The following is a 27,052-nucleotide window of genomic DNA, read 5'->3' as shown; positions in this document are numbered from 1 at the left end:
GTATGAGGCTGGTATGCCGGCAGACCCTGAGGTAGACAGACAGGATGGAAATAATTGGACGGCTTCTTACAGTACCTGCAACAGCCACTTTTATCCAGATTTTTTACCTTGTTCACAGCTTACATGCTGTTTTCCATGAATCCAATTAAATAGAATCCAAAGATTTCAAATCATTCTATCTTTTGAAAGCATTCAACAGAGCATCTTTGGCGTGTCAGTGTTTAGTTTACTAACTCCTTTTTCTTTTTGGGATTATTGATGTTGGTGATAATGTGCTGTTACTGATTTTATTTTTAGGCAGGGTTGTTTTAAATCAATTTGCACTTGGTCTCAGAATACGGATGCTGTTTCATCCTTCACAATGTGGCCTCTGGCAGTCCACCTGAATGCCTCAGGCATTAGTCTGGGCATAGCCACCACCTAGAACTATTCACTCACTTTAATCCAAAGTGAGTTGTAATGCTAATGTCACTTCTTTTCTAAAGCCTTTTTATGCAATGCCCCACAAGGCTGAATTGAAGCAGCACGATACTGGCCAACCGCTGATAATACGTTTCACAATTGAGCCCTTCTCCTGTTCAACTACACTTGCGGCTTTTTTCTATTAATATCAATACATCTGTGTACAGAGCATTGAAAGATGTTGCTGTTTGTTTCTGTTTTTGAAACATGACTCAAATCATTTCTCAAATGACGCAAACATTAGACTGTTTTGACAGATGGTATTGTTCCCCAAAACACGTGTGACCGACCTATTATCTTGATCGCATACCCCCTCTTAAGTTTTGAATCCGGCCGCAGTGTGTCCGGGTTAGTTTAGCAAGCTACCTTTTTTCAAGACATATTTGTTGCTATTGAGTGTAGCTTGGCATTTTAACTTTAAAGTTGTGTAACACACACATGACTATTCTCTCCGACCAATCAGTGTTATTCAGAGTTGTAACCTTTGAAAGCACAGTGCAGTGTCTATACAGTATTTGTTGATGAATACATGCTACAAGATCCTATTAGGGTCTCTGTGTCTTTACCACTTGCTGATAAAAATGAGCCACACGGCCAGCTTCAACAACGGCTCAGGCTCACCTAAGGTGGGCTGACCTTTTTAAGAGCAAACCAGTTATATTGCATTGACAAGCTGCTCACCAGGGCTTCTGCTCATCTGATGTTTTAAAGTAAATCTGCTTTATTCCAGTCTTGCTGAAGCATCCCCAGATCATCAATTAACTCCACTATATCTCTTAGGCTGCTTTTACACGGGAACGTTTGCGTTTATGCGCAGTATGCGTTTTCAAAAAAGTCTTCCGTTCACACGCATTCGTTTCATTTAACGTGTCTATTCACACGAGACCGCTGGAAACGCTGTAGTACATATGCCGGGACTGTAAGTGGCGCTGTACTTCCACACGAGACCGCTCGAAAGCGCTGGACACGCTGTAGTACATATGCCGGGCCTGTAAGTGGCGCTGTAACTTTCGCCACAAAATACACCAAAAGCAGCGAAGACGACCCCGGCGCATTGGTTGCCATGGCTACCCTTCTGTTTATGCCCCGCGGTGGATTTAGCAACATGTAGTAGTTCATGTAATTCTCCATGTCCACTTGTTGCTGATGGTTGTGGTAGAGGAGCTGTAGATGTTGTACTAACATCTGTAGCATGGTCGAGCTGTAGATGTTGTACTAACATCTGTAGCATGGTCAGTAGCAGTAGCACTAGCAGTAGCTACTGACAGTAGCTACTGACCATGCTACAGCAGTGAGCAGCAGAGGTGGGGAGAGGCGGGGCTATGGCTTCATCTATCGGGAAAGGATCGTATAGAGGCGATTACACGGAGCCGTTTGACCCCCAGAGCGTTTTTCATTTGCAAATCTATCCACCTTGGGACCCGTTATCGTTTGTGAGGTCCGTTTCTATCGTTTTGTTACGGCCTTGTGTAAATGAAAGGGCTATACGCAAGAGAAACTATGCGGATACAACCCATTTCGTTCTCGTGTAAAGGGGGTCTTAGTAGGTATAGAGACTGTAGCTTGTAAACCTCTCTATTGTCTGTTTGACTGTTAGAGGAACAGGTGTTGAAAGAGCTATAAAAGTTTAATCTGAGAACATTTCGTTACTCTAGTCCGTTACAGTCTTCTACAGTCCAGTCTTTCTGACTCAGCCTGGCACTAGTTTGTTTCTCTTCTGTGAACTCCTTTTTTCTCCAGCTTTGCACGACTTAGCCCTGCACTTCGACTCAGCTGCCGTTTATATTAGTGCTGTCAATTGTTAAAAAAAGTACATTTTAATTTTGTTAATCACAATATTAATCTGTGGTTAATCATGATTAATCACATCTTTAAAATACCATGTTTAACTTGTATTTTGGGGAATACAAAACATATGCACATGTGGTGTTTTAATGCAGAAATGCATGACAAACTGGTAAGAGAAATCAGAGTTTTAAAAATAAATTATAACATGCTTTTTGTATTATTGGCACACTTAGCTAAAGGAGAGCTGCCTTGAATCCCCTTTGAGTGTAATGTGCGACACAATGCGTGTAGTATTCATACTGCGAGCACTATCTGCTCTCCCACTCCTGTTCAACTTAAAGGGGACCCATTATGCAAAATTCACTTTTTGATGTCTTTTATACATCAATATGTGTCCCCGGTGTGTAAGGAGACTTACAAAGTTTCAGAAAATACAACCCTCTCTCTTTTCCTCCTTACCCACATCTCAAAAAAAAAAAAAAAAAAAAAAAACTGGAGTGCAAACGAGCAGATCCAGGATTTGGCTCCTATGACGTCATTAACAAAATGTGGCACACGTGACACGTCCCAACCTATCGTCTCCGTAAACAGTCATCTAGCTGAATCCCCTCTCGCAGCTGTGTGTCTGTGTATTCAGCAGGATGTCTGCAGGAGGCACTTAGAGTAAAGTTGTTATATATATATATATATATAAATATAATGGCAGTTTTCTGAGCTAACACTGTACTGGAGAGAATATGTGTAACGTAATGTCCTTGTGGTAAACCCTGCGAGAGAGAAAGGTTTGAGCTCCATACTGTTTCAGAAATAATGCTTGAAGTGGTTAGGAACATAATATGGCATTTAATCACGGCAGTGTGTAGCTGAGTTTCTCCCGGTAGAAAACTCTATTAGCAGGGGAGAGCTGTGTGACGCTACAAAGGGGCGTGGCTAGCAGCATCTGTTCCATTTAAAGCTACAGTCACAGAATCAGCCTTTTTGGAACAGGGCTGCAAAAGAGGGGTATGAGGCATGGCTACAATGGGTGTTCTGTTTGGTATTTTAAGCAAAAAACTTCACAGACATGTTTTGTATAGATATGGCCCTACAATATATTTTTCAAATATAGCATAATAGGTCCCCTTTAAGAAACTAGAGCATGCTTTAGCAAAATGCCTGGCCCTTTTCTTCGTTTTCACCGCTCCTAAAGATAGAGTGCATATTTGTTATTTATTTAGTTCTGCTGTAAGTAATCGTTCTTACTGATGATCAGTGGTCTCCAGTCGTTCCAATACATGTTCCTTGTACGGATTTATCTGCATATTATTTATTTTCACTGCCAGGCAATTCATGGTTAACAGCCAAGCTTGAAGGGAAGAACTCACGGTCAAACTTGGAAATGTGATTTAAAAACAAACAAACATTATTTCCTTGTCATGTATGTATGCATGAGCCCTTTTTTACAGTAGCATAGCCCTGTTATGGCTATAATCATAAAACATTTGTAGGGACTCTCTGGCCCTAACAGTGTGCTGCATCAAAGTCCATGTTTTGTGACTCAGCTGGCAGCCAGCTACTTTGTCCATCCATGTGTGGGGTCATAATCTTCTATCAGGATGACTGCTCAGTTTAGTTGCTGCTTATCAGAGGCAGGATTTGTCTAGGCCAACAGATTAGTCACACCCTAGCTGTTATCTGAAGAGCTCTTTTGATGGCATCGCTTCATAGGACTCATCCAGCCATTCAACCAGGCGTTTGTTGTACAAGCTTTTGACATGGTTGTCCGTTAAGCTAGGGCCCAATTTTTCTGTGTGTGTGCAGATGTGTGTGTCTGTGCTGTGGCAGAGGGCTGCTGATGTTCTGCTAGGCCTCTGCACTCCCAGCCCTGTCAGGATGGGAGGTTTGCTCAAATCTTCCTCCCTAGATTGGGAGTTCTGGCAAGGAACATCCCGTCCCAGGTTCTCCCTCTCTCTGCCTGACAGGCCTGTTTTCTGTCAGCGCTGATTTTCACCCTGCAGTCCTTAAGAGGAGAAGTCGGGAGAAACCATGCCCATGTCCAGGTCATATATCAAATGGTTCTGTATTGTGCAACACACATTCTATACCTGACCCTACCTGACCACAGTTTTTTCCAAGTGCGCTCTAAAGAATTTAGATGTAGTCATTCATCTTTAGATGTTTGGGTTATCAAGTTGCTGCTGAACACTGCACTACACAGATTTACACAGTTTTGTAGGAATGCTGGTGGATCTAGGGCTGCCTAAATGATAAGCAATGTGGGAATACAGCGGTGGTTAGAGCGGCGATATGTTGTCAATATATTGTTTCATAGAAACATAACCCATGTGCAACAAGATCATTTATGATAAAGTGCTCCCCTGCCAGAAAAAAAAGCCTTTTGGACACACACTCTTAGGCTACAGATATTTGGGGGCCATGGGGGTTGCCATAGATTCAAACTGGCCCAATCCTCAGATTAGAGATCGTTCAGTCAGGCCGACTAGACTAACGTATCCAGCTATAAGGTTTCCCACAGGAAACTGCTGGGTAGACCTCAGACCCTTTATGGTAAAAATAATGCTCTATAAATAAATAGTAAACACAATGTTTATATTGATATAAAACCTAATCATTTGCACCTGACCCCACCCCAACACACCTCACACACGCATGTATGCACAAACACTCAAAAGGCTTAAAGATGCCATGTCTGTGATTTTCAGAAAGGTCTAGGTGCTATATAAATACTGTGAAAATCTAAAGACGCTTTCTCTGTGGAGAGCGCACACCTTTTTTCTTTTTTGAAACTGTGCCTTTGCACAATTCACTGTCAGGACGTCCATAAGGCTGTCATGTCTGAACTGTACAAAATATAGGTTGAAAGTGCCACTACAGCGTTGTTACAGTCGTCAGAATACAGATACAAAGGACCCGGAAACACTCACCAATCAGAGCAGACATGGATTTTTCCTTGAGGGTGTCTTAAAGAGAGAGGGTGAATCAGACAACAATATGAAAAAAAGTTATATTCCATGTTTAATTAAAACTATAACTATATAAGTTATAAACCTGAAAATAAGCATCTCTTTAAACATATATTGTATTCCCGGTTTAAATGCATGTTTTTTCTTTTTCTATATTAAATCAATTAACTAATTGTTCTGGCTTGTCCGTATGCTGTGTACAGGTATGATGTAGCTCCGGAGAACATCATCTTGTACGGTCAGAGTATTGGGACGGTGCCCACCATCGACCTGGCTGCCCGCTATGAATGTGCTGCTGTCATCCTCCACTCACCACTCATGTCAGGGCTCCGGGTGGCCTTCCCTGACACACGCAAGACATACTGCTTTGATGCCTTCCCCAGGTGAGTCTCACACACACGCCAGTATACATGCACACGGTAGCAGCGGCAACATTAGCAGTTAACAATCAAACGTACCTTAAATCCTGTCGTCACGGTTGGAAAAGCGACCAAAGTATGTTCCTACGTCAGAGATCAGTCTTACTGGTAAGCAGTGTTATTTGGGCACCTGATTTTCTTTAGTTTTAACTGTACAGGTGCATCTAAATACAATTGAATATCGTGGAAAATGTAATTCATTTCAGTAATCTCATATTTCTGTATTAAAAATCATTTTAATTATCAGATATTTTTGTAATATTCAAATTTTCTTAGATACTGAATTTGGGTTTTTCATATACTGTAAGCTGTAATGATCAAGATTAAAACAAATAAAGGCTTGAAATAATGTACATTGTGTGTAATTAATCTATATAATATACAATATACGAGTTTAACTTACTTAAACTCATATACTGTCCGTCACGGACTGACGGACAACTTCTCACTTCAAAAAATGTTTAAGAAATCTAGACCGCAAAATAATTAAACAAGCGAGTGCCTGTTTTTCCTGGCCAAGGACAGGTTCCTTGAACACAACACGAGTTCCCCACCACTGCTGTAAATAATAATATAAACCCTTGATCTATAACTTAACATCTCTGTCTCCTATTGATCTGAGTATATTATAAAAAATAGCCAGTTAATTGAAGCATTATAGCACCGGCCTTTGTCAGGTGGTATATTACGCTGTTTTCTTTCTGCTTTGAATTGTTCTCTCTTTTTTCACCATACGTGTGTTTGCATCCCTGTATTTACAAATATCACAGCCTTCGTATAAACATACAGAAGTAATTTGTCAACTTTTTAATAATGCTTCATTCCAATAATTATTTTTAAATAAAAAAATGTGTCATTATCTTTCCAAAAAGGAGCCTGTTTTATAATGGTAGCAATAACCTTTAGCCTTGACCAAAGGTATTCAATGAAAATTCAGAGAAGGGATCTGTTTAGAAAAGACTTTGTCAAGCCTAATGTCTAACCTGCGTTATGATTCAGTGCAGTATGTAAATAGTTCCAGATGTTGTATTAACACCTCTGTCAACGAGGCTATCAAATCAAATACAGTTCAATTCAGTAATATTTATTTTCAGCTTTCATTATGAACTGGAGTGATACATGAATAATAAGTAGCCTATTATAATATTAATATTTTTAATTTCATTGGTAAGCCTGGAACAATATTTGGTTTGAATAATGTACAAAGTGGAGAAAGCTACCTCATAACCGTCGAGCCAATCATGGTCAAGATGTACAATTCTACCCATTTGAGCTTTGTCTCTTAGTGGCGCAACAATACCTCCTATAATAGTTGCTAAGAAAAGGAACGACCCCCTGGAAGAATGAACATGTGAATGTCTTTCCATTCTTCAGTATAAGTTCTCTTTTTGGTGTCCACATTTCTCTTTTCAGAGCATGCTATGTGCATGTGTGCCGAGTCGCAATACTTTGGTAGTAGCGTTAAGAACATTTATAATGTATGCTATTCATACATGGGCAGGGGTGCACATAACTTTTTTAGTGAGTTACTCAGATGAGTACCAGGAGACAGCGTTTGGTACTCACCCCACATGAAGCGTGGTTTTAATAAGTGCAGTCTTCCTCACTGTCCTCCTCAGTAGAATAGAATAGGGAGGGATGAAACCCTCTTTAATGGTCACACATGCAGAGCACACAGCACACACAGTGAAATTTGGCCTCTGCTTTTAACCCATCCTAGTACAAGGAGTCTAGTACTAGGAGCAGTGGGCAGCTATTGTACAGCGCCCGGGGAGCAATGGGAGTGTGGGGGAAGGGGGGTGTCCGGTGCCTTGCTCAAGGGCACCACGGCAGGGCAGGAGGTGAACTGGGACCTCTCCAAGTAGAAGTCCACACTCCATATTTAGGTCTGGTCGGGGACTTGAACCAGCGACCCTACGGCTCCCAGTCCAAGCCCCTACTGACTGAGCCACTGCCGGACAGTGTCTCCTTCACTGTCCTCTATTTACACTTCTTGCATGCTAGATGATGAAGATGCACCTCCCTGTCTCTTTGTAAGCCTCCGATTTGCTTTCTCCAAAACTTGTTGCCAAAACTGTGAAGTCCTTGCATTTCCTGAGGCCAAGTTGAAGGATCAAATACTAAGAAATTATCACATGACTTGTAGTCATATCTGATTTCAGAGGAGGGAAGTAACAAAGTACATTTATTCAAGTACTGTACTTAGGTACAATTTATGCTACTTTGTACTTCTACTCCACTACAGTTCAGAGGTAAATCATGTACTTTTCCTCCACTACATGTAGTTAATACATTTTAGTTACTTCACAGATGTGGATGAATGATGTGAAATATAATCAAGTCTTAAATCAGACTTTAGTTCCACCTGGAGTAAATTCACAAGCTACCCTGCAGTAGCCTATACAAAGTCATTCAAACTAATTTTTAAACACTTTAATGATCAATAATTATAAAACATATCATATACATTATTATGAAATGGACCAATCTGCAAAATGACTACTTTTACTGTCGCTACTTTAACTAGGTGTTGATGATAATACTTTTCTAATTTTACTTGAGTAACACTTCATCCACCTAACCCTGTCTGATTTCAAACTCTTCCATTAACAGCCTGAGTAAGTTTGCAGCTGTGTGTTTTACTCCACTTTGTTGTAAATAAAACTGCAGCAGCTTGACCACAGAGCGTGAACGTTGTGATCAGCTGATTTTGCGCAGTTCTCCAGTGTGTGCGCGGGGCACAGAATGTGCACAGGGGAGTCTCCCACTGCAGCCAGTTGATGTAGTTTTGGTACAATTCTGTTGTACACACCGACGTTAACAGCAGCCCCGTCTGTGCACATGGCGACCAACTCTGTCGTCCAGTGATCTAAGCCTCTTTCTCCTGTGAAGCTTCACAGGTCCGTCGGTTATGTCCTGCGCGGCACGGCCAGCACCCAGTTCAATCAGTCATAGAAAGTCTGAAGATTTTTGCAGGGAGCAAAACGGCAAAGTGGCTGCTTAATGTCTTTGTTTTTTTTGGACAGGTCTAATAATTTACTCCACTGAGTGTTGACAAGAAACACGTATAGACGAAATATGTGTTTTTGTTTTGATGACCTATCAGGTACGCAAAGGCGCGTTGTGACACAAGTGACGTTACGCATTTCAGATTGTTGCCGCGCATGCGTACCTGCGTACCAGTTATGTGCACCCCTGTACATGGGCCACTAAACCAGTGCCGTAAAGGCTAGAAAAGCTGCAGCAGGTAACATGGAATGCTCCTGAATATTGACTCATTCTCAATCATTTATCGGCCATAGGTCCTAGTCCTACTACGACAGCCACCACAATATTTTATGTGAGTGTCCTCGGCCCTCCTGGCCCCCCTACCTGCCATTTGTCTAGTTCTCTGCTCTGGCGCCACTGTACAGCTGATACTCAAACCCTATTCCCTCAATAAGAGCTGGTGAGTTCTTTCAGGTCTGTTCCAAACATAAAGTAATCGGTACATTACTAACAACTTTTATTCTATTATTTTCCACTGCTCTGTGCTAATCACACTAATAATTGTCTCTGCATACTGTAGATGGGCTACTACTGTGTGTTATAGATTCACAGTGTGTAGACATTTTGACAGGCGAAGTGCTCAAACAGCAGTCTTATTTTACTTTTTTGCCAACGACATGGCAATTTCGCACTCAATTATTGTCATAAACATGGTCTTATCAGTGCTTATCACCGTGCATTAGCAAACAAGCTTTCCTTCTAACAGAGTGACTGCTTGATGACTAACTTTCATCCACAATATTAAGTGCTGCTTTCTACTTGTAGGCCTACATTTATTATACTTATTCTTATTTTGTGGCTGACTGTTTAGGATTGTGATATTATATATTTCTGCACAAACCAATAATCTTAAAATATTAATGCAACAACGATGATTCTGTCAGAACCAACTAAGACTTAAACAGCATGTTGCAGCTCAACAAAAAGCGGCCGATCTAAACTGAAGTTGAATGTGGAAATACTCCACTCTTATCTGACATACTCCATCCTAACCATATGTCATCTAAATGATAAGTGAAGTTATGATTGGTGAGTGCTTGTGTCTTGTATCTCTACTTGCACACAGCTCCATATGGTGTCAGTAGGGCCAACTCTTATAGTGTGTCTTTTATTGAAACCAAGCACAAAATGAACTAAGCACACATAAAGCATGTATATTGTCATATTTGGGATCATGCATCTAAAACCGGTGGCGTCAGCACAAGCCTCTGTCCTCTCCTTACCAGGATATGTCTTCTGCAGAGCCCAGAGATTCATTATTTCCTTATTAGTGTTGTCGAAGTATCATGCCGACTCACTGCGCTCATAATAAGGTCACACAAAGGATCAGTGCTTGTGTGACCAAATTATGAACAGTCAGACGATGTTAAAATCGAATGAGTCTGCAGTGATTAGCAGTCTGCATATGGTAAGGAATATTAAGTGTAGTTTTCTGGGAAGTGTTGTAAGATTGTGTATTTGTGCGTATGATCTACAGGTGTTTGTGCTGTGTGGTTAAGCAGTTCATCTTTGACAGGTCTAGAAATGTCTGATTATAATCCTGATGCTAACTCTAAACTAGGATCTGAAATGGAAGTAGATGCTGGTTTAATGCCGGCTAAGAGTTGATAGTCAGCCCGCAGGACTCTGATTACACATGCTTCTCACAAGAATAAAACAGCTGATAAACTCTGTAAGCACAACTCTCCTGGCTATAGATACGTATACATCTGCATATTCATATTTAGTGGTAGCAGTAAATAGAAAAATAAAGAGCTGGGGAATCTGTTCAGCTGAGCAGCTGTTTCGAGGGGCTAACGTTAGTGTGGGGAGATTAATGTAACCTGAAGACAGTTGCTCAATACTTCAAGTGGATTTAAATGAATGTCCTGTAATGTAGCGGAACATTTGCAGCTGTTAATACCGAATACAGCAGATCCACAATTTAAAATAAGGTGTTATTTTGTGATTTAGATTTTATCATTCAAGTATTGTGTTAAAGGGATCCGTTTCTTTAACTTCTAAATTAGCCTAATCTCTGATTTTTATGTTGAATATGTTATGTCAGTGCTTAAAATGTTTTCTAATTGTAAAATGTCATATTTCATTGATAAGGAATTGTTAAAGCAGCCACCTATTGGGTAAATAAATGGTTTAGATTTCAATTCCTAATTGAATTGTATAATTCTAGTGATTCAAAGCTGCTTCTAATCCAATATTGAGGTACCATTGGCTATTTTTAATTGTACAGGACCTGTGTATGGATTTTGTCTGGCATGAGAATAAGCAAAGAAATGATCTATATACACTTATTTGCCAGTTTATTAGGAACACATGGCTAAAAAGTGTCATTTAAACAGTCCTGCAATAAAGCCTATTTTCATAAAGGTTATAATGTGAAGAACAAACTATATTATCCAAAATCATCAAGATTAATAAACACCCTTCTATAACAATAAATGAATGTACCTAATCATTAATAATTGTAATGATTTAAGAGGTGAGATTTATAAAAAAGGTTGTGCTTAGAGATGTCCCGATCCGATCACGTGATCGGGGATCGGAGCCGATCACGTGATTTTCAAAAGATCGGAATCTGGAGAAAAAAATCGGGGATCGGAATCTTTTTTTTTTTTTTTTTTATAAAATATTTTTATTTTATTGAATGTTACAAAACAAAAATGACCATGCTCACGTCTTAAAGTCATCCTGAGGCCTTAGTTTTGGTTTAAAATGACACAACATCATGTATGTGTTGCTTCTTTTGGGCTTGTTTTCATAGACCTGGTTGCTTATTTCTCTCAAATCTGGCAACAGAGTGGGCGCAGTGTCTAATAGTAGCAGTAAGCTAACGAGAGGCTACGTTCAGCTGGTGCCTCGGGAGTCGGGACAGAGAAAATGTCAGGAGTTTGGAAGTACTATAAAATTGAAAGCGAAGGCAGTGTAACAGCCAGATGCAATGTTTGCAAGGCGGAGGTTCCGCGTGGTGGAAAGAACAGAGAAACGCCACCTGAGAAACAAACACCAACAACAACACGACGAGTACACAGCGGCCACTCAGGTAAAGGCACTGAAACAACCAACACTTTCAGAGACTTTTAAAAGGAAAGAGAAACTGCCCCAGAACAGTGTTTTCACTGTTTCACTGGCCAACAAAATAACAGCCAAGATAGCTGAATTCATCGCGTTGGATGACCAGCCGTTATCTGTTACCTTTTTGTTCTCTTAATGCATTGCATAAAGATCGGATCGGGAAAAATCGGTATCGGCAGATTGTCAAAATCAAATGATCGGAATCAGATCGGGAGCAAAAAAAGGTGATCGGGACATCCCTAGTTGTGCTCTATGAACACATAGATCTACAAATCTAATCTGCTGTCCCCACTCTGAACCACCGACTCATACACATGCAGATGAACCACTCTGACCGCACAGTCAGACATTTAGCAAACACTGTATACATAGAATATTAGAGAGATCTCTCTTCTGTATATTGTATTTAATGTTCTTTATTTTCTTCCATCTATATTTGTGTTTGCCCACATATACGATTGAAGTGAGGTGCAGAGTAGGGATTACCTTGTATAAGGACATTTATTTTTAAATATGCATGACAAAAACCACTTTGTCTTGACATGTATGCTGACGCACTAAACAGTTGCAAACACTTAGCATGCTAAATGAGAAGGCTCTGTTTTTAAATGTAGTTGGAACAGAGGACTTAATAACACACAGTCAAAATGTAATCTCTGCATTTAACGTTATTTAAGCCCCGGCCACACAAGGAAGATAACGGTCGTATCTGCTACAGTTCACTATCAGTTGGACCAGGGATGGGCAACTTTGATGGTGGTGGGGGCCACATAATTGATGTACTGGCCACCAGGGGGCCGCAGATTCACTTGGAACACACACACGCACAAATTCCATGTGTTGTATGTAATTATTAACAAACATACTAAGTCTGACATCTTCATTGACATTTTACAATCTTTCAGGGAACATCCTCTAAATCACTAAACAAATATCAGTTCACAGAAATGTTATTTAATTTTTACAAGTGGCATGCTTGTATTGAACAGGTTATTTAACAGTGGAATAAAACTATTTTAAACTATTGGAGAGCACGGAAAATGTGTGTGCATTGAGATTAAACATTCAGATGACATAAACATGAAGTCATGAACACTACCCAGACGCTAGTTGTCTAACTTGAACCTAAGACACTTGTAGCCTGTCTCTGCATCAACACAGACACCTGTCAACCCGCACTCTGCTGTTCCTCAGCGCCGCTCCCCCTCCCTCCCGCTGAAATTATGAATGAAAATCAGAATCAGAAACAGGTTTATTGCCAGGTAGGTTCGCACATACTAGGAATTTCACTTGATGTCATGGTGCATACATAAAATATAAAAAACAAGAAATCTAATATAAAACACAATCTTTTACACCGTAATAAAATACAGTTAAATAGCAATAGCAATAAACTATCCGCCTCGCAGCGGCGAAACTGTGGCGCGCTTACACTGTAGGTGCGCCGCGTTTCGGGGTGCGGGTGCTAGTGGAGCCTCGCAGATGGGCGTACTGCAGCCCCCTCGGCATCCCCTCCTTCCTGCGTCCATTCGCGATGTCTCGCTGTCTCGCAGACCCCATGCAGCAAGCAGGAAATGAACCCAGCTCACACTGTCCCGCCAACACGGCACCCAGACCCCACGCAGCATTCTCATCTGTTTGTCATTACTGGTGTCATTTTCTGGTTGCTAACACCATTGTAACACATAATCACTGATGTTCCGCTGTAACGGTGGTGATCTCATCAGCGTGGGCGAGCTGACCAATCAGAGCACAGTGGGCTCATAGGGAGGGGGGGGGGGGCAGGAGCTCCAACAAGCCATTTAGGACAGAGTGAATACACATACTATACAGAGATGCTGTATGAGAAACCAATGTGAGTTTGGAACATTACACAATATAAAACTATTCTAGTATACCTCAACAATGGAATTATGATCAGTAGAAATGTTCATGACATGGGACCTTTAATACAATCAGTACAGTGTCTTGATTTTTTGAATAATTCAGCGATCCTGGATATAACTTCCAGAATCATTTAATGTTCTCCAGCCTCCCTTGTATAGGTTGGCTTTTAATGTTAAAACAAAGTATTTGCTGTTGCATCAATTAGGCAAAACTAGTATTTAATACATGACAAACATAATTCCTGGTAACAAAATAGTGGACCAGAACACCAGAGTGTTGTTACTGCACTGGTTATTGAATAAGAGTTGTGGAGTTGTAGTTATCAAGTATTTCATGCTTCTCTCACTTTCAGCTGTGTCTTTTGCAGTTTTACTTAGTCATGTAGAAATAATAATACTGTGACGCAGTATTGTTTGAGATTAAAAAAACTACAATGACAATAGCTGGTCTACCTCAAAGGTCAGCCCAGCTCTGGTAATCTAACCATTGTGGTTGTTGCAAGCTTCAAGGCTAAATAACCCCTTTTTAAACGGCTGTGACCAGCTGACACAACAGCAGCTCCAGTCTAAGGTGAGTGGAGTTTAGAGGAAAATGTGCTGCTGCAAAGAGTTGGAGTGGCTTGAGTCTATCTCTAAAGTCCGCTCACCTTAGACTGGAGCCGCTGTTGTGTCAGCTGCTCACAGCCTGTTTAAAGCTAAGGGGGTTAGTTAGCCTTGAAGATGGCAACAACAACAAAAACAGGTGAGTGCTGTACGTGAATGAGGAAAAACAGGGAATGAAGGCACACTGAAGCGGTTTGAAGTCTTAATTGAATACAACATTTTTTTATATTTACTCTTTTGGCCCTATTAGGCTAAATAGGCGCGTTCACACCGCAGTACTTTTCCCACTTTAGTTCCGATATAGTTCCGAAATGTTGCGTTCACACCAAAAAAATCTGGAACTAAAATGAGTTCATGAGAACCTTTTTACCCCATTTTCCGTCCCTGCTAGAGGCCCAATCCCAAACCACGCCCTACACCCTACCCCTACACACTCCCCCTCCGTGACGGAGTGAACTCCGTGGAGTGACACATGAGGCTCCCTCCTGTCAGATGGAGGGAGTAAATACAGCGGAAAGCTTTGGGACAAACTCCCCTCTCTCCGGCAGAAACAGGAAATGCCGTAACTGTATGTAACAACAGTTTCAAATCAGCATCTCTTAGACAAAAAATGTAAATTAATAACTCAAATAAAACTCCAAACATCTTTAATTGTGTTACTTTTTTGTAAAGCTCTTTTAGTTTTAAACCTGATGTTTATAAGCTTCTTAGTTTTTGCAACAGTCTGTAAATATACACAACTTTATAATAAAATGCACACATTTAACTTTTTCTAGACTAAACACAGGTATGATCCTAAGTAAAAAAAATATATGAGGTTATCATGAGGTTAACATCGCAGTTTATCAGTGGATGTTTGCTGGAACTACTTGTAAACCGCGTGTTTCCTGACGGACACACACAGCGTTGAGACCGGTCAGCACCGCTGCAGACTTGCTGTTTGAGGGCTTGATAGCCCACTCCCCCTCCACACTCGTTGGTTTGGAACAGCACTTAATGTGGCGGACCCTCCGCGCAAACGGAGGGATAGAGATTTGGCCAGAGAGCAGGGACTTTCGTGGGAGAAAAAGGTTCTTCTTTCTGATTGGCTGGGCGGATTGCAAACCACGCCCCGTAAAACTCCCAAAAAGTTTTGTGAAGCCGCCATTTTATTATCCTCGCATTAGCATTATTAGCATTAGCATTAGCCCAGCGCACAAACGCAGAGAGACTAACTTGTGGCAACACAAAAGAAAACATGGGAGCGGTGGAGATGAGGAGGTGTCGGCGTTCTGGTGATTTAGAACTAAAGAGTTCTCATGAACTAAGTTCTGATGAACCTTTGTGGGAAAAGTACTGCGGTGTGAAAGCGTCTAATGTTTTCCAATCTTCTTTATTTTTTATTTCCTACCTATTTAGGGTTAAAAAAACATCTAGCAATTTAGACTTTCTTAATTTAATTTAATTTTTAAATGTTACATTATGTCCACTGTAGAGGACGTTAGGACCATTTTACTTTGAAAAGACAGCCAGAATGAACAGATAAACTATGTAACGTATTATGGTTATAGAGTGATATTAATACAATAATACATTCACCTTTATTTAAAACATAAATAGGTAATTGATCTGAACATTGCTGTTTATTTGGTCTCTAAAAAAGTAGTTTGGTTTTTGGTGAATCTTTCCAGATCTTCAAAGACTTTGTAGTCAATGTACTGGGAAAGTACCTCATTGACTCCAGTCGGCACGGGCTGTAGGGTCATCTCGACTAGTTTTATGGATGTGGTCTCCATTTGACCATGCTCATAGAAACAAACTTGGCATTCCTGAGGCAATTCTCATTTGTCCTGGCTCCACTTAAAATAAAAACAACAATAAGACATACGTGCTACTCTTGGCCCACAGAGGGCCATGTCTTGACCCTCTTCTATCCCAGGTGTGAAATCCTCATCTCTCTCATCATCTTAAGAGCTCCAAATCTGAATCTCCCATAACTATCTGAGGATGAAAATGTCTGCTTCAGTTCCGTCTCCTGCAACAATATTGAGTCATTAAGTCCATGAAGACGGTCCTGACGTCCACTAGAATGGACATTTATAAAAGAGCTGTTATTTCAAAACTTGAATTATTTAATTGCTTTCAGAACTAATGATATAGTTCCTCACATGTTAATAAACAAGAACATATATTATTTTCATGGTAGAAATTACAATTATTCACCAATATTTGACTTCTCCTGCTTCTATAAAATGTTGTTTTTGGTATGCCAGCCATTTTGGATGAAAAGAAAGAGGAACTTCCCAGCATGCAATTTTAACCAATGACATATCACTGGAAAGACCAGGATGTCCTCTGTACAGTACATCAGGGATTGATAGAGTAGCTCAAAAGAGTATAAGGTAGGGGTCAGGGCTCTCGACTAACCTTTTTCACCTCCCGGAACCGTCCCGAAATACAATCTAAACCGTCCCGAAATTAATGTTGACCGTCCGGAATTTAAAATATTTGTTTTTCTACATTATCATTAGTTAAAATCATTCAAAGTGACCTTTAACATAAATAAAACATCATACAAATCATTAGATGATAATTCATCAACCTTTTTATTTGAGTAAATCAGTCAAACACATAAACAAAGGCCAAATATATTTAAAAAAAACACACAAGCGAGAAAGTTACTCTAATATTGAATCCAATCAAGTCCCATACCGGGGCTCGGTACCCATCCCTACATGGGGAGAGGCGCAGCATATTGCTAAGGACTAAATACGATGGAGAGTTCTCATCTCCCCGGGACGACGGGACGTCCTTAAGCTCGAGCCTTGGTAGGGGTGTAACGGTTCACATAATTCACGGTTCGATATGTACCTCGGTTTGGGGGTCACGGTTCGGTACGGGTTCGGCACAACAAGAAAAAGTCCCAAATGCATAATTCCAGGTTTGTTGTTATTTATTTTGAACAGTAGTGCAAGTTTCAGTATAAAAATAAGGAACTCTAACATTTTGAATAATTAACTTTATTACACAGTTAAAAACAAACCACAAACAGTACCACATACACTCAGATGGCCGTATTATCTATAATGGCTGATGTCAAACAAAAAGGTTCAATAAGCTGTAAAACTAAAAAGAATGTCTTGAAAATATTACAAAATAAATAATAAGAAAGTGTTTCAAGGGTGCATAGCCATTGAAATATATATGCCAATAGCTTCCGTTATTTATTTTGTTTTCTCGGCTTTCATGTCTATTGGCTTCTTAAAAACAGCGGGGATAAGCTGTTGAACTGCTGTTGTCTTTCGTCGGGCTCCGGTGATTGGCAAATCTGGGTGATGCCTTCTGATATGATTCAGCATGTTTGGCGTGTGTTACCATTAGCATACCGCACCGCTGTCGAACAACGCCGACACACCGTCCTCCCGATCCACCACTCGCGCTCCATCATTATTGTAGTCCACAGGGAACCCGAAATGTTCCCACACAGCTGATTTAAAAGAAGCAGGTGGGTCTTCTAGCTCCTGTGTGTTATCTGAAATCGCCATACTAACTTCTCTTCTTCTTGTATTTTGTTTGTTTTGTTGTGTTTTCTTCTTGTTCTTCATTTGTTGTTTAAGGGCGGCAGGCAAACAGCTTTTAGGCACAATACCGCCCCCTGGATTATATATAGTGTAATGGATACTGCCCTGAGTGACAGACTTTTTTCCCTTCATAAAAAAAGGCGTATTCGTCGTGGGACTGCATGTGCCGAACCGTGACGTCCTAACCGTGACGGTTCTGGACGAAGACGGATACCGTTACACCCCTAGTATAAGGAGATGCATGTTAACTAAATGTCCACTACAGTGGACATTTTCAATGGGCTGGGTCCCAGGAGGATAGGTCAGTTAAAGCTAATATTTAACACAGTGGCTCTCAACTGGTGGGTCGCGACCCCGTTTCAAGTGGGTCGCAGATGTGTGAGTGAAGAAAAACAAATTGGAAAAAACAAATCTTTTTTTTATTTTTTTTGAAAAAAGTCAAACTTATTTTGAAGGTCTGATTTTCTAACGCTGTGCATGCAGTCGGCGTTGGACTGGAAGTACCGGAGACCATAAACGGTTTTGAAAACTTCTGTCACGTAGTGATCATCTTCTCAATAAAACATCTTTGATGATGTTTTTTCGAGTCTTCTGGCCAATCAGAATCAAGATTGTTGCCGGAAGTCCCCACGGAGAATAACTTTGCGGTAGAATTAAGCAATAGCTCACGACAGGCCGTGGTATATGGCCATTATATCACAGTTAAGGGGAGTGGTTCGGCCCGACAACCCCCTTAACTGTGATATAATGGCCATATACCACGGCCTGTCGTGAGCTATTGCTTTTATAAAACGGTTACCAAGTGTGGCAATATGAATGAAAAATACACACTCTAATTTAAATAGTTGTTGTTATTAAATAATGGTGTTCAAAATAAAATAGTCCCTCCGTTGCCTTCTGCACAAAACATAGTGCGAGGTGGTTGCTATGCAACAACACTAACAACAGCTAGCGAACAGAGAGTGTTGATCCATTATTTGGCTATTTATTTACATTAATTTGTATGTTGCCGTTTATTGTGCACCCACTAAAAAACTGTCCAGCATCAGTAGAATGGCTTACGTGGTTACTTGTTGAGGTTGTTCTAGGCTGAAGCTTGGCGTGGCGAGAATATTGCTCCACTTTCTCCGGTCCCCGAGATTCGGCTTCCAGTAGCTCTGGAGAGAGCTTTCACACCTGTGGCCACTAACGGTCATCATTTCTCTGCTTTGTTTCAAGACCCGCATCAGAAAGCTTTTGAATGGTGATACTTTTCCAGTTGGTCTACCTGCTCTTCACGTAGCTCTACATGTCGTCGTTTAGGTGCTTTTTGTTCCCCCCCCCCCCCCCCCCCCCCCCCCCCCCCCCCCCCGGAGGTCGAAGTTAATCTTAAATGTTTTTGCGGACCTTTTTGATTACAGATTTAAAAACATCGTTGCTTGCTTTAAAAGTAGCACAATTCATTATGTCAAACCTTGGAAAGTATCTAAACATCCCTGCCCTAATGCCAATGGAACTGCACACTGAATATGTTTTTGCCGTTTGATGTCTATGTCTGGACCGCTGCGTAAAAAGGAGGGTTTCTGCCCCGTTACTTCTCCGCTGCTTTCTTGTTCCAGTTAGAAAAGCAAACTGCAGGCAGTTTGCTTTTCAGCCCAACTGTATACTGTTTATCTCAGACGCGGAGGGATACTGACTTGTTGTGAAAAGTAACTTACAATTCTACCCGTGGTATACGCTCAGTATACCACGGCTAAGAACCAATCAGATTGCTTGATTTGACTTGTCCGTTTTATAACTATTCTTTATACATCCATGGGTACAACTTCAGATGAAAATAAACACATAATGAAATATGACCCCCGGTTTGATGATTGACAGGTCACAGAACAATTCACCCAGACTATCTCCTCTGTGAGGAGCAGCAAGTTCAGCTGTCAGAACAAAGTGAAAAACAAACAATGGCATAAAATATTATTAATATGTCGGGTAGTAATAGATTTATTTATTTTCTTCTCAGAGTGTACCAGAATGCGTAGTTTATATGTTAGTATTTCTAAAAATCTAAGGCGGGAGAATCCCCCCAGACCCCCCTTCTGGGGTTGGGTTTTCAGCATGTCACATTTTTCACGTGTGGTGAATTTGCTCCAAGTCTGATTGGCTCCAAGTCTGCCTTTTTATTTTAATTTTAAAAGCATTCTTTAGTTCTGTGAAGGGATATAAGGGATATATGCACTGTACTTCACTTTAATTAATATTGTATGCTGAAAAGTGTATATATATTACAGCACCATTTTTTTGTTGAATAGATTTGAGTGGTTCAGAATTGATTGACAAATGAAAAAGTGGGTCCTGAGGCCTGACCAGTTGAGAACCACTGATTTAACATATGGGGAGGAATCAAAATAGGTCTTTTTTATTTCCAAGGTGCACTGCCTACACATGCCCCTGTATTTTCTACTCCTCTTCACAAGAGTTTAGTGTTTCCTTTTGTTATAACAAAAATAACAATAAACAGTAGTTTTCTTTAATTTGTCATTCATGAATAAATGAAACAAACTGCAGTTTTTGTATATACAACTATATAACTTTATAAGCTGTGTTATCAAATATGTTTTGCGGCTCCAGACACATGCTTTAGGTAAAAAATGGAAAAGGAAAGGGGGCGAAATGGCTCTTGTGATAATAAAGGTGCAGACCCCTGCCAGAGGCCTATCAGCTGTTCAGTCAGAAACCCTGCTTTAACCAATAGGTTGCTAACAAGACACAATGGGAACTTGGCCTGGGTCTTCAGGAGTTGTATCCTTTTTCTCCAAAACAGCCTAAACTGCAAACACTGCACATACGGTGACTGCTGACTTCGTACTCATCCTCATACTCACACTCTTTCTCTATTTCTCTCACTCTCCATCCCACTTCGCTTCCCTCAATCATAGATACGCTCTGAATCCCGAAGTCAGTCTCTCCAAACCAAACATTTGCCAGTGTAACAGGGCTAATTTACTCCTGGGTGAGAGATTGCTCCGTGTAGCTGTGAGCTCATATTCATACAAATGTTGGGAGAGCATGTGTGAGAGCCACATCCGCCATAATTCAGTCAGTCTGTATACCCAGCTGTGAAGAAATAGTTGTATTCCATCTGGATTCAAATGAACTCACAATGATTTCCCTGCATTCATCTAGCAGCTAACCTCTATCTGAGCAGAAGGGCACGGCGACGCTGAGCTGCTCCACCCAGTTATGGGCCAGGATGATTAGTGAGGAAATCGTATGCTCTGCTGAGTACGGAGCTTTGCATAATTCCACCCACAACACATAGCTGATCATCGTAGAGTCACCCAGTGAGACACGAACACATCCTTCATGTTGGTGTTTTTCAGTGTTTCGACTCCCCAGCTTTTCTTTACATTAAGAATGTAGGATTAAAACATGTTAATTGGAACAAGACAGACTCCAACAAGTTTTCCCAATCTGCAAATACATGCTAATATTGGTGAGCAAGGGTAGTGCAGTGAAAATGCCTGAAAGTTTGCTTGTCGTGCCAACTCATCAATTTGAAATTGGACTTGTATGAACAAGTATCCCAGCATGCTGCACTGTTTTCGCATCATGTAACATTGTCATCACATTTTTGTTGACAACATTTTTGAACTCCTGGTCTAAGATCCTACTCCCAATATTCTTCTGTTTCGAAAAACCTTTGCTCTGAAATTAGTTTTGGGCAGAGGTACATTTATCATGATCAGTTCAAATGTGGTGTTTTCACAGTTTAGTCAAATATATGGGAGCAGTTTGGGGTTAATATATTGAATTTGAATTATGCCCATTTAATCTTCCTAGTTTATCATTTAAAGTTAAAAGTACTGCCATTTTTTTTTTATTAAAGCAAAAGGGCTTTATGAAAATAACAGATTCAACATTTTTGTATGTTTTAAACTGACTTGGAACATATTTTTTTAGGATTGGTTAAATACGTTAATAGCTTATTGAGCCAATAATGAAATGTGGCACTTAAATGCTTTAAATGGAATACGTTTTGATAGATTAAGTTATTGTATAAAGCTTTAAAAATGTACACTTTTCTGAAAAAGTATGGCCTTTTTTCTCTTGTATATTTACTATTGCTCCTTAATAAAGCAGATTGAATTTGTTTCCAATGAATCTATGTAACACCCAGTGGTCTGAACATAGTCCCTTGATCCTCCTCAGCAACGGTCTGTTCTCCTTGGCAACGGTTGCTTAAGGAAAATGAACAGACCTCTAAAACGTCCAAAGGTCCAGAATTGAGTATCCAGTTTAGCCGTGTAATTAAAGATGATCTATTTGTCAGCCCATTGTCACAGATGAATGTTTTGAGTCGTCCCCTGACCCCCTGCTGTCTCTGTCTCCTCTCAGTATCGACAAGGTGTCCAAGGTGGCGTCCCCGGTGCTGGTGATCCACGGGACGGAGGACGAGGTGATCGACTTCTCCCACGGCCTGGCCATGTACGAGCGCTGCCCCCGGGCCGTGGAGCCCCTCTGGGTGGAGGGGGCCGGGCACAACGACATCGAACTGTACGCCCAGTACCTGGAGAGACTCAAGCAGTTCATCTCCTTCGAGCTGCCCTCCTCCTGAGGGGGTGGGGGCTCAGCACTGAGGCCAGGGATCATCTCAACACACTCCTTATCATCTCCCAACTTCTAGCATCGGGCAGGACTGGTTCTCTGTCCCAGAGCCCTTCTGGGGAGGAATGTGTAGGCGATTGGAAAAAGAGGGTTTTAGATTGTTGAGGTGCAGCCAGGAGTCGGGGGCCAGGGCGGCCGGGGGGGGGGGCTCTGGCTGAACACGAGCTGTCCACCCCCTGGCAGCTGCTTTTCATGTGGACACTATGTCTGGATTCATTCTGAACTCTCCTTCCCTTCCTCCTCTCACTCCGCCCCCCCCTCCTGCTCCACAGCTCCAGTTGGTCACATGTCCATATTTCCCTCTTTTTCTCCTTTTTTTTGACCAAGTCTTTGCAAGATTGATTTTTGTATTCTTTTATACCAAGTGAAGGAAGCATCAATTTTTGCACCTTGAGACAAATGAAGTTTTTTACTTTTTCTGTATTTTTAAGTTGCCATTCAGGGTTTACCAAACAATTGCACTTTTGACGTGCACATATTTTCAGGTAATGATTTTTTGCTTTTGTGTTTGAATATGAATGTTGATTCTCTTTTGTTATCTGCATTCCACGTTTTTTTCTTAATTGCAGGTAGAACCTTTTTTCCGTGGGTGTGTACAGAAGCTGTTGACGAGAGTCTTTGTAGTCCTGATGCGTGCTGCTCTCATACAGGAAGACGGTAAACCTAACTTTATTAAACAATCTAGCAATTTCTCTAGCTCAAAGGTGCTCAAACTGTTCTGGGAGAGTCCAGTCTTTGAACATTTGAAGCTCCTGGTTAAATCAGCATACAGACAGCAACTTAAACACAAAGACATTTAGAAAGAGTACAATAATTGTGCAGATGGTGCTTCATGGAAGTCTGCAGTAAAGACGGATATGAATCGAAGTTGTTTATTGAAATACATTTTGATTGGTGGATTATCTAAATGCAAAATGTAATGCTGATTTTACCAGACCACCTAACAATTAAAGTAAAATGCCTCAAAAGGTCATTCAGTGAATGGATCTGATCAGCCTGTGTTGCAGAGTATAGATACTCCTTGCCATCTCAACAAACACAGACATATTGGTCCATAGCCCACAGTCTAACTAGCATGGATATTTTGGGGAGGCATTGACATCCTCACTAACTGTACCTTTACTGAAGAGAGAGCAGCAGGCACCGAGCTACCATTCTGTTAACTGCAGATCATGTGCTGATAAGACTTGACAAATGATTCAAACAGAAACACTTGACTCAGTACTGTCGGCTGAAGCTGTTCACCTGCAGACTGAACTGTGATCCTGCTCCATGTGAAGGTGTTCGAGGTCTGGGTGTCTTCACTCATTTCTCACTACTACTACTAAAAAGCCTTATGTTCGTAAACATTTCAGCCAGTCCTGTGAACCACAGCAGGCTCCGTGGTCTTAAAACTGCTGCTATTCATCAGAGGTATCAGTCAATCACTGTGGAAGCCAGACGGTTGAATACTGAGGTGAGAGCAAGGTACTAAAACCAGATTCAGCCTCTGAGCCGTGTGGGCTCTCCTCCACCTCCTCCGTCTGCTGAGCTGTGATGGCGTTATCTTCACCCAGCTGGAACTCCAAAGACCTGACAGAACCACCGTGGGGAAATCTGAAGTGAGCAACGCATGCAATCACCTCCAACCTTTGTATCAATTGTATCTCAATCATTTCTTATTTCCCCCTTGCAAAGTAAAACACTAAACCATTAAGCTAAACACTAAATCATGTTAAACAATCACAATGGAGTAAAAAGAGACACTTTCCCGTGCCTGCTGATTAGAGGGATTGTGTTTGAGGGATATTTCAAAGCAACTTGTGTGATCGATGATTGGTCTGTGTACTGCTGTGAAGTGGTTTGTCATTTGAGTGTCTGTGTTTTTATGATTTTAATGTCGGGCTGATGTTTTTGAATGACAAGCCCCTGATCATCTCTACTGTTAGTCCTGTGGCTCCTCTTTTTTAAACTGATGAAGACCCCGCTCCAGTCCTTATTATTGTTTTGATACTGACATTTTTACGAGGTTTTTCCAGTCTAACTGTTGATAGGTTTACACTGTCTCCGGAGCTGGTTTGTACGATACTCCTCTGTAATGATATATCTTCTCTATACATATTAGTATTGTTGCTTTTAACACTGGAATCACAATATGCAAATGAAAGGCAGATGAAGCTCGCAGTATCAGATGTTGGTGATGTGTAAATCAGATGAGCCTTAAACATGTTGTGAAGCAGATTGTCATACATGTGGTAGTTGCAGGAAGGCAGCACAATGGATGTTTTAATGATTATAATGGAATAAAGAATGCATGAAAGTGTATGTCTGACCTTGTTTTTTGCTACGTTGAAGGCCTCGCTTCACACAAGAAACGGTGAACACTGAACAGTTTTGAGATGGCTAACTATTTAGATAGGATCTTTGTAGGAAAGGGAGAAAATATACTCTTCATATTTTAGCTGGAGCAACCCCTTTTTAAAAGATCATCATCTTGAGTATTGGGTGCATTTTATAATACTCCCTAATCTGTAATAATACATTGCAAAAGAGCGTTTTACCGATTGTTTCTAATCTATACGCAACGCAAGTTACGACTAACTGGCTACATCAGCACAATTTGACGCCCACAGAAACTGATCAGTATCTGATCAGGAAGGCCTTTTCCATAAAAACAATGAATGAAAATACTTTTAAATGTCAATATCATGTACTCCACTATACGATTGGACTGGGTGACTCAGCTTTTATAGTTAAATATTATATTATTAAGAAATGTATCAATATATGTGGGTTGCATTCCATTAATACTTTTGACCAATCCAGTATACTGGCTAGGCTTTAAATTAATCTATTCAAGCCCTTTCAATGAATGTGGATCCTTTGCATTTAGTTTAGGTTTTTCTTGAAATGCGCGTACGCAAGGTCTGAGGCAGTTAATGAACTCTGAGTACAAAAATGTCTCTTTAATTTATCACATAAAAGAAGCTTTGTCCTGCAGGGGCAGAATTATGCCCTAAATTCAGTCTTCAAATGAAAAAGAAGAGTTATATCTAGGGTCTGAGTCTCTTCAGACATTCTGGATCCTCACCTGAAGTCGTTCTGATGTGCCAACTTTTAGGCCCCGTCCACACGGAGACTAAACCGATTTCGAGGTCGATTTCAAAAAAGTCTTCCGTCCACACGGAAACGGCTCAAGAAACGTGTCCGTCCCATGGCTGTATACAGCCATGGGACGGACAGGTTTCCATAAGAACTTGATACAGCGTCGGAGGCGGGGTCTCGTTCTTTCCTATGAGAGCTGCTCATTGGCGCATGAAGGCAAAATGGCCCAACTTTTGAGAGAGCGAACGTCACAGATTACCCGTCATGCCTGGCTGTCAGAGCAGAAGAACCCGTATGTTCAGTCATAGAGCATGCGCACCCCCGAGCGCCCACTCTCGGCTCACTAGAATGAACGGAGAGAGAAAATAAATCTAGATTCGGCTTTTAGTGCATTTTACAACTTTAAGGACTTTATAGGCGCTTTCACACCAAGTACTTTTCCCAGCAATAGTTCCCGGAACTTAGTTCCCCGGAAATCTTTAGTTCCGGAACTATCTAGTAGATCGCGTTCAGCCGTTCACACCGGAATAAGTCAAACAACTTCACGGCGTATAATGCCGCCAACTTCACGGCGTATAATGCCGCCCGAAGTCCCCAGCCGGAAGTCTTCCGGCTGGGGACTTCGGGTGGCAGTATACGCCGTGAAGTTGTTTGTGGCCTGCCAGTAAACCCAAAGCAGAAGAAGAAGTGACGTCAGCGGCTCATTTGCGTAATCTTCCCTCAGGGAAAAGTACTCCGGTGTGAACGCGATTGGTACTTAGTGCCCTGGGGTAATAAGTGCCGGGGCACTAAGTGCCGGCACTAAGTACTGCAAAGTACGCGGTGTGAACGCGGCTAATGGGACGTCCTTTCCTCCGGAGTGTCACATGAAGCGACGTCCGTTTGTGAACACTCCGCACAGCTGATCGTCTGACAGCAGCCAGCTCTGTCCCCGTTATTTTCACAAACACCCCCGCCACACATTTACCGACATAAACATTTGTATCATCTGTTCTAGACCCAAATATATTAAAGTGGACCTATCATGCTATATTTGAATAATATATTGTAGGGCCATACCTATATAAGGTATATTTATACGTTTTCTTTTTCAAAATACCAAACAGATCATGCATTTTAGCCATGCCTCATTTCGCTCTATTTTGCTCTCCTCCACCCTGTCTTTGCATGCGCTGCAGCTGACCACGCCCCCCTGCAAAGGAGGGGGCCGAGTTACTAGCGTCGTGTTACCATGCTGTTACAATGCCACGGCAACCTCTCATTCCCCTGATAGGTCAGCTCCGCCGTCCTGACGTCAGAGGAATGTTCAAATCTGGATCAGTTTTTATCAGATCCGTTGCAGCCCCTTTTTTAGAGATTTGGGTATGGAGGAAAAGAGAGAGGGTTGTGTTTTCTGACACTTGGTGAGTTCCCTGGAACACCGGGGACACATATTCATGTATAAAAGACGTACAAAAGTGCATTTTGCATGATAGGTCCCCTTTAAATAAAATAAGAACTCATTCTCAATAAAGATAAACGCC

General features: G+C 41.2%; 1 protein-coding gene across 2 annotated transcripts in view; it reads left to right on the top strand.

Annotated features, from left to right (window-relative positions):
* The window catches only part of abhd17c (abhydrolase domain containing 17C, depalmitoylase), a 30,742-nt gene extending 5,993 nt beyond the window's left edge, over positions 1-24,749 (top strand). Inside the window, exons 2-4 of one of the 2 annotated variants that reach the window (XR_004555642.1) lie at positions 5,417-5,596; positions 22,176-22,930; positions 23,015-24,749. Coding sequence is in view for 1 of the 2 variants with exons in the window: in XM_034127407.1 (XP_033983298.1) it covers positions 5,417-5,596; positions 22,176-22,395 (400 nt within the window). In the remaining variant the exon portion in view is untranslated. Of the gene's footprint in view, positions 1-5,416; positions 5,597-22,175 lie in introns of both variants that reach the window. The other variant, XM_034127407.1, reaches the window with a different exon arrangement.
* The last annotated feature ends 2,303 nt before the right edge of the window (positions 24,750-27,052 follow it).

Source organism: Trematomus bernacchii, unplaced genomic scaffold, assembly GCF_902827165.1.
Source record: "Trematomus bernacchii unplaced genomic scaffold, fTreBer1.1, whole genome shotgun sequence".
NCBI classification, from domain to species: domain Eukaryota; kingdom Metazoa; phylum Chordata; class Actinopteri; order Perciformes; family Nototheniidae; genus Trematomus; species Trematomus bernacchii.
This window is presented reverse-complemented; position numbering and strand designations above follow the sequence as displayed.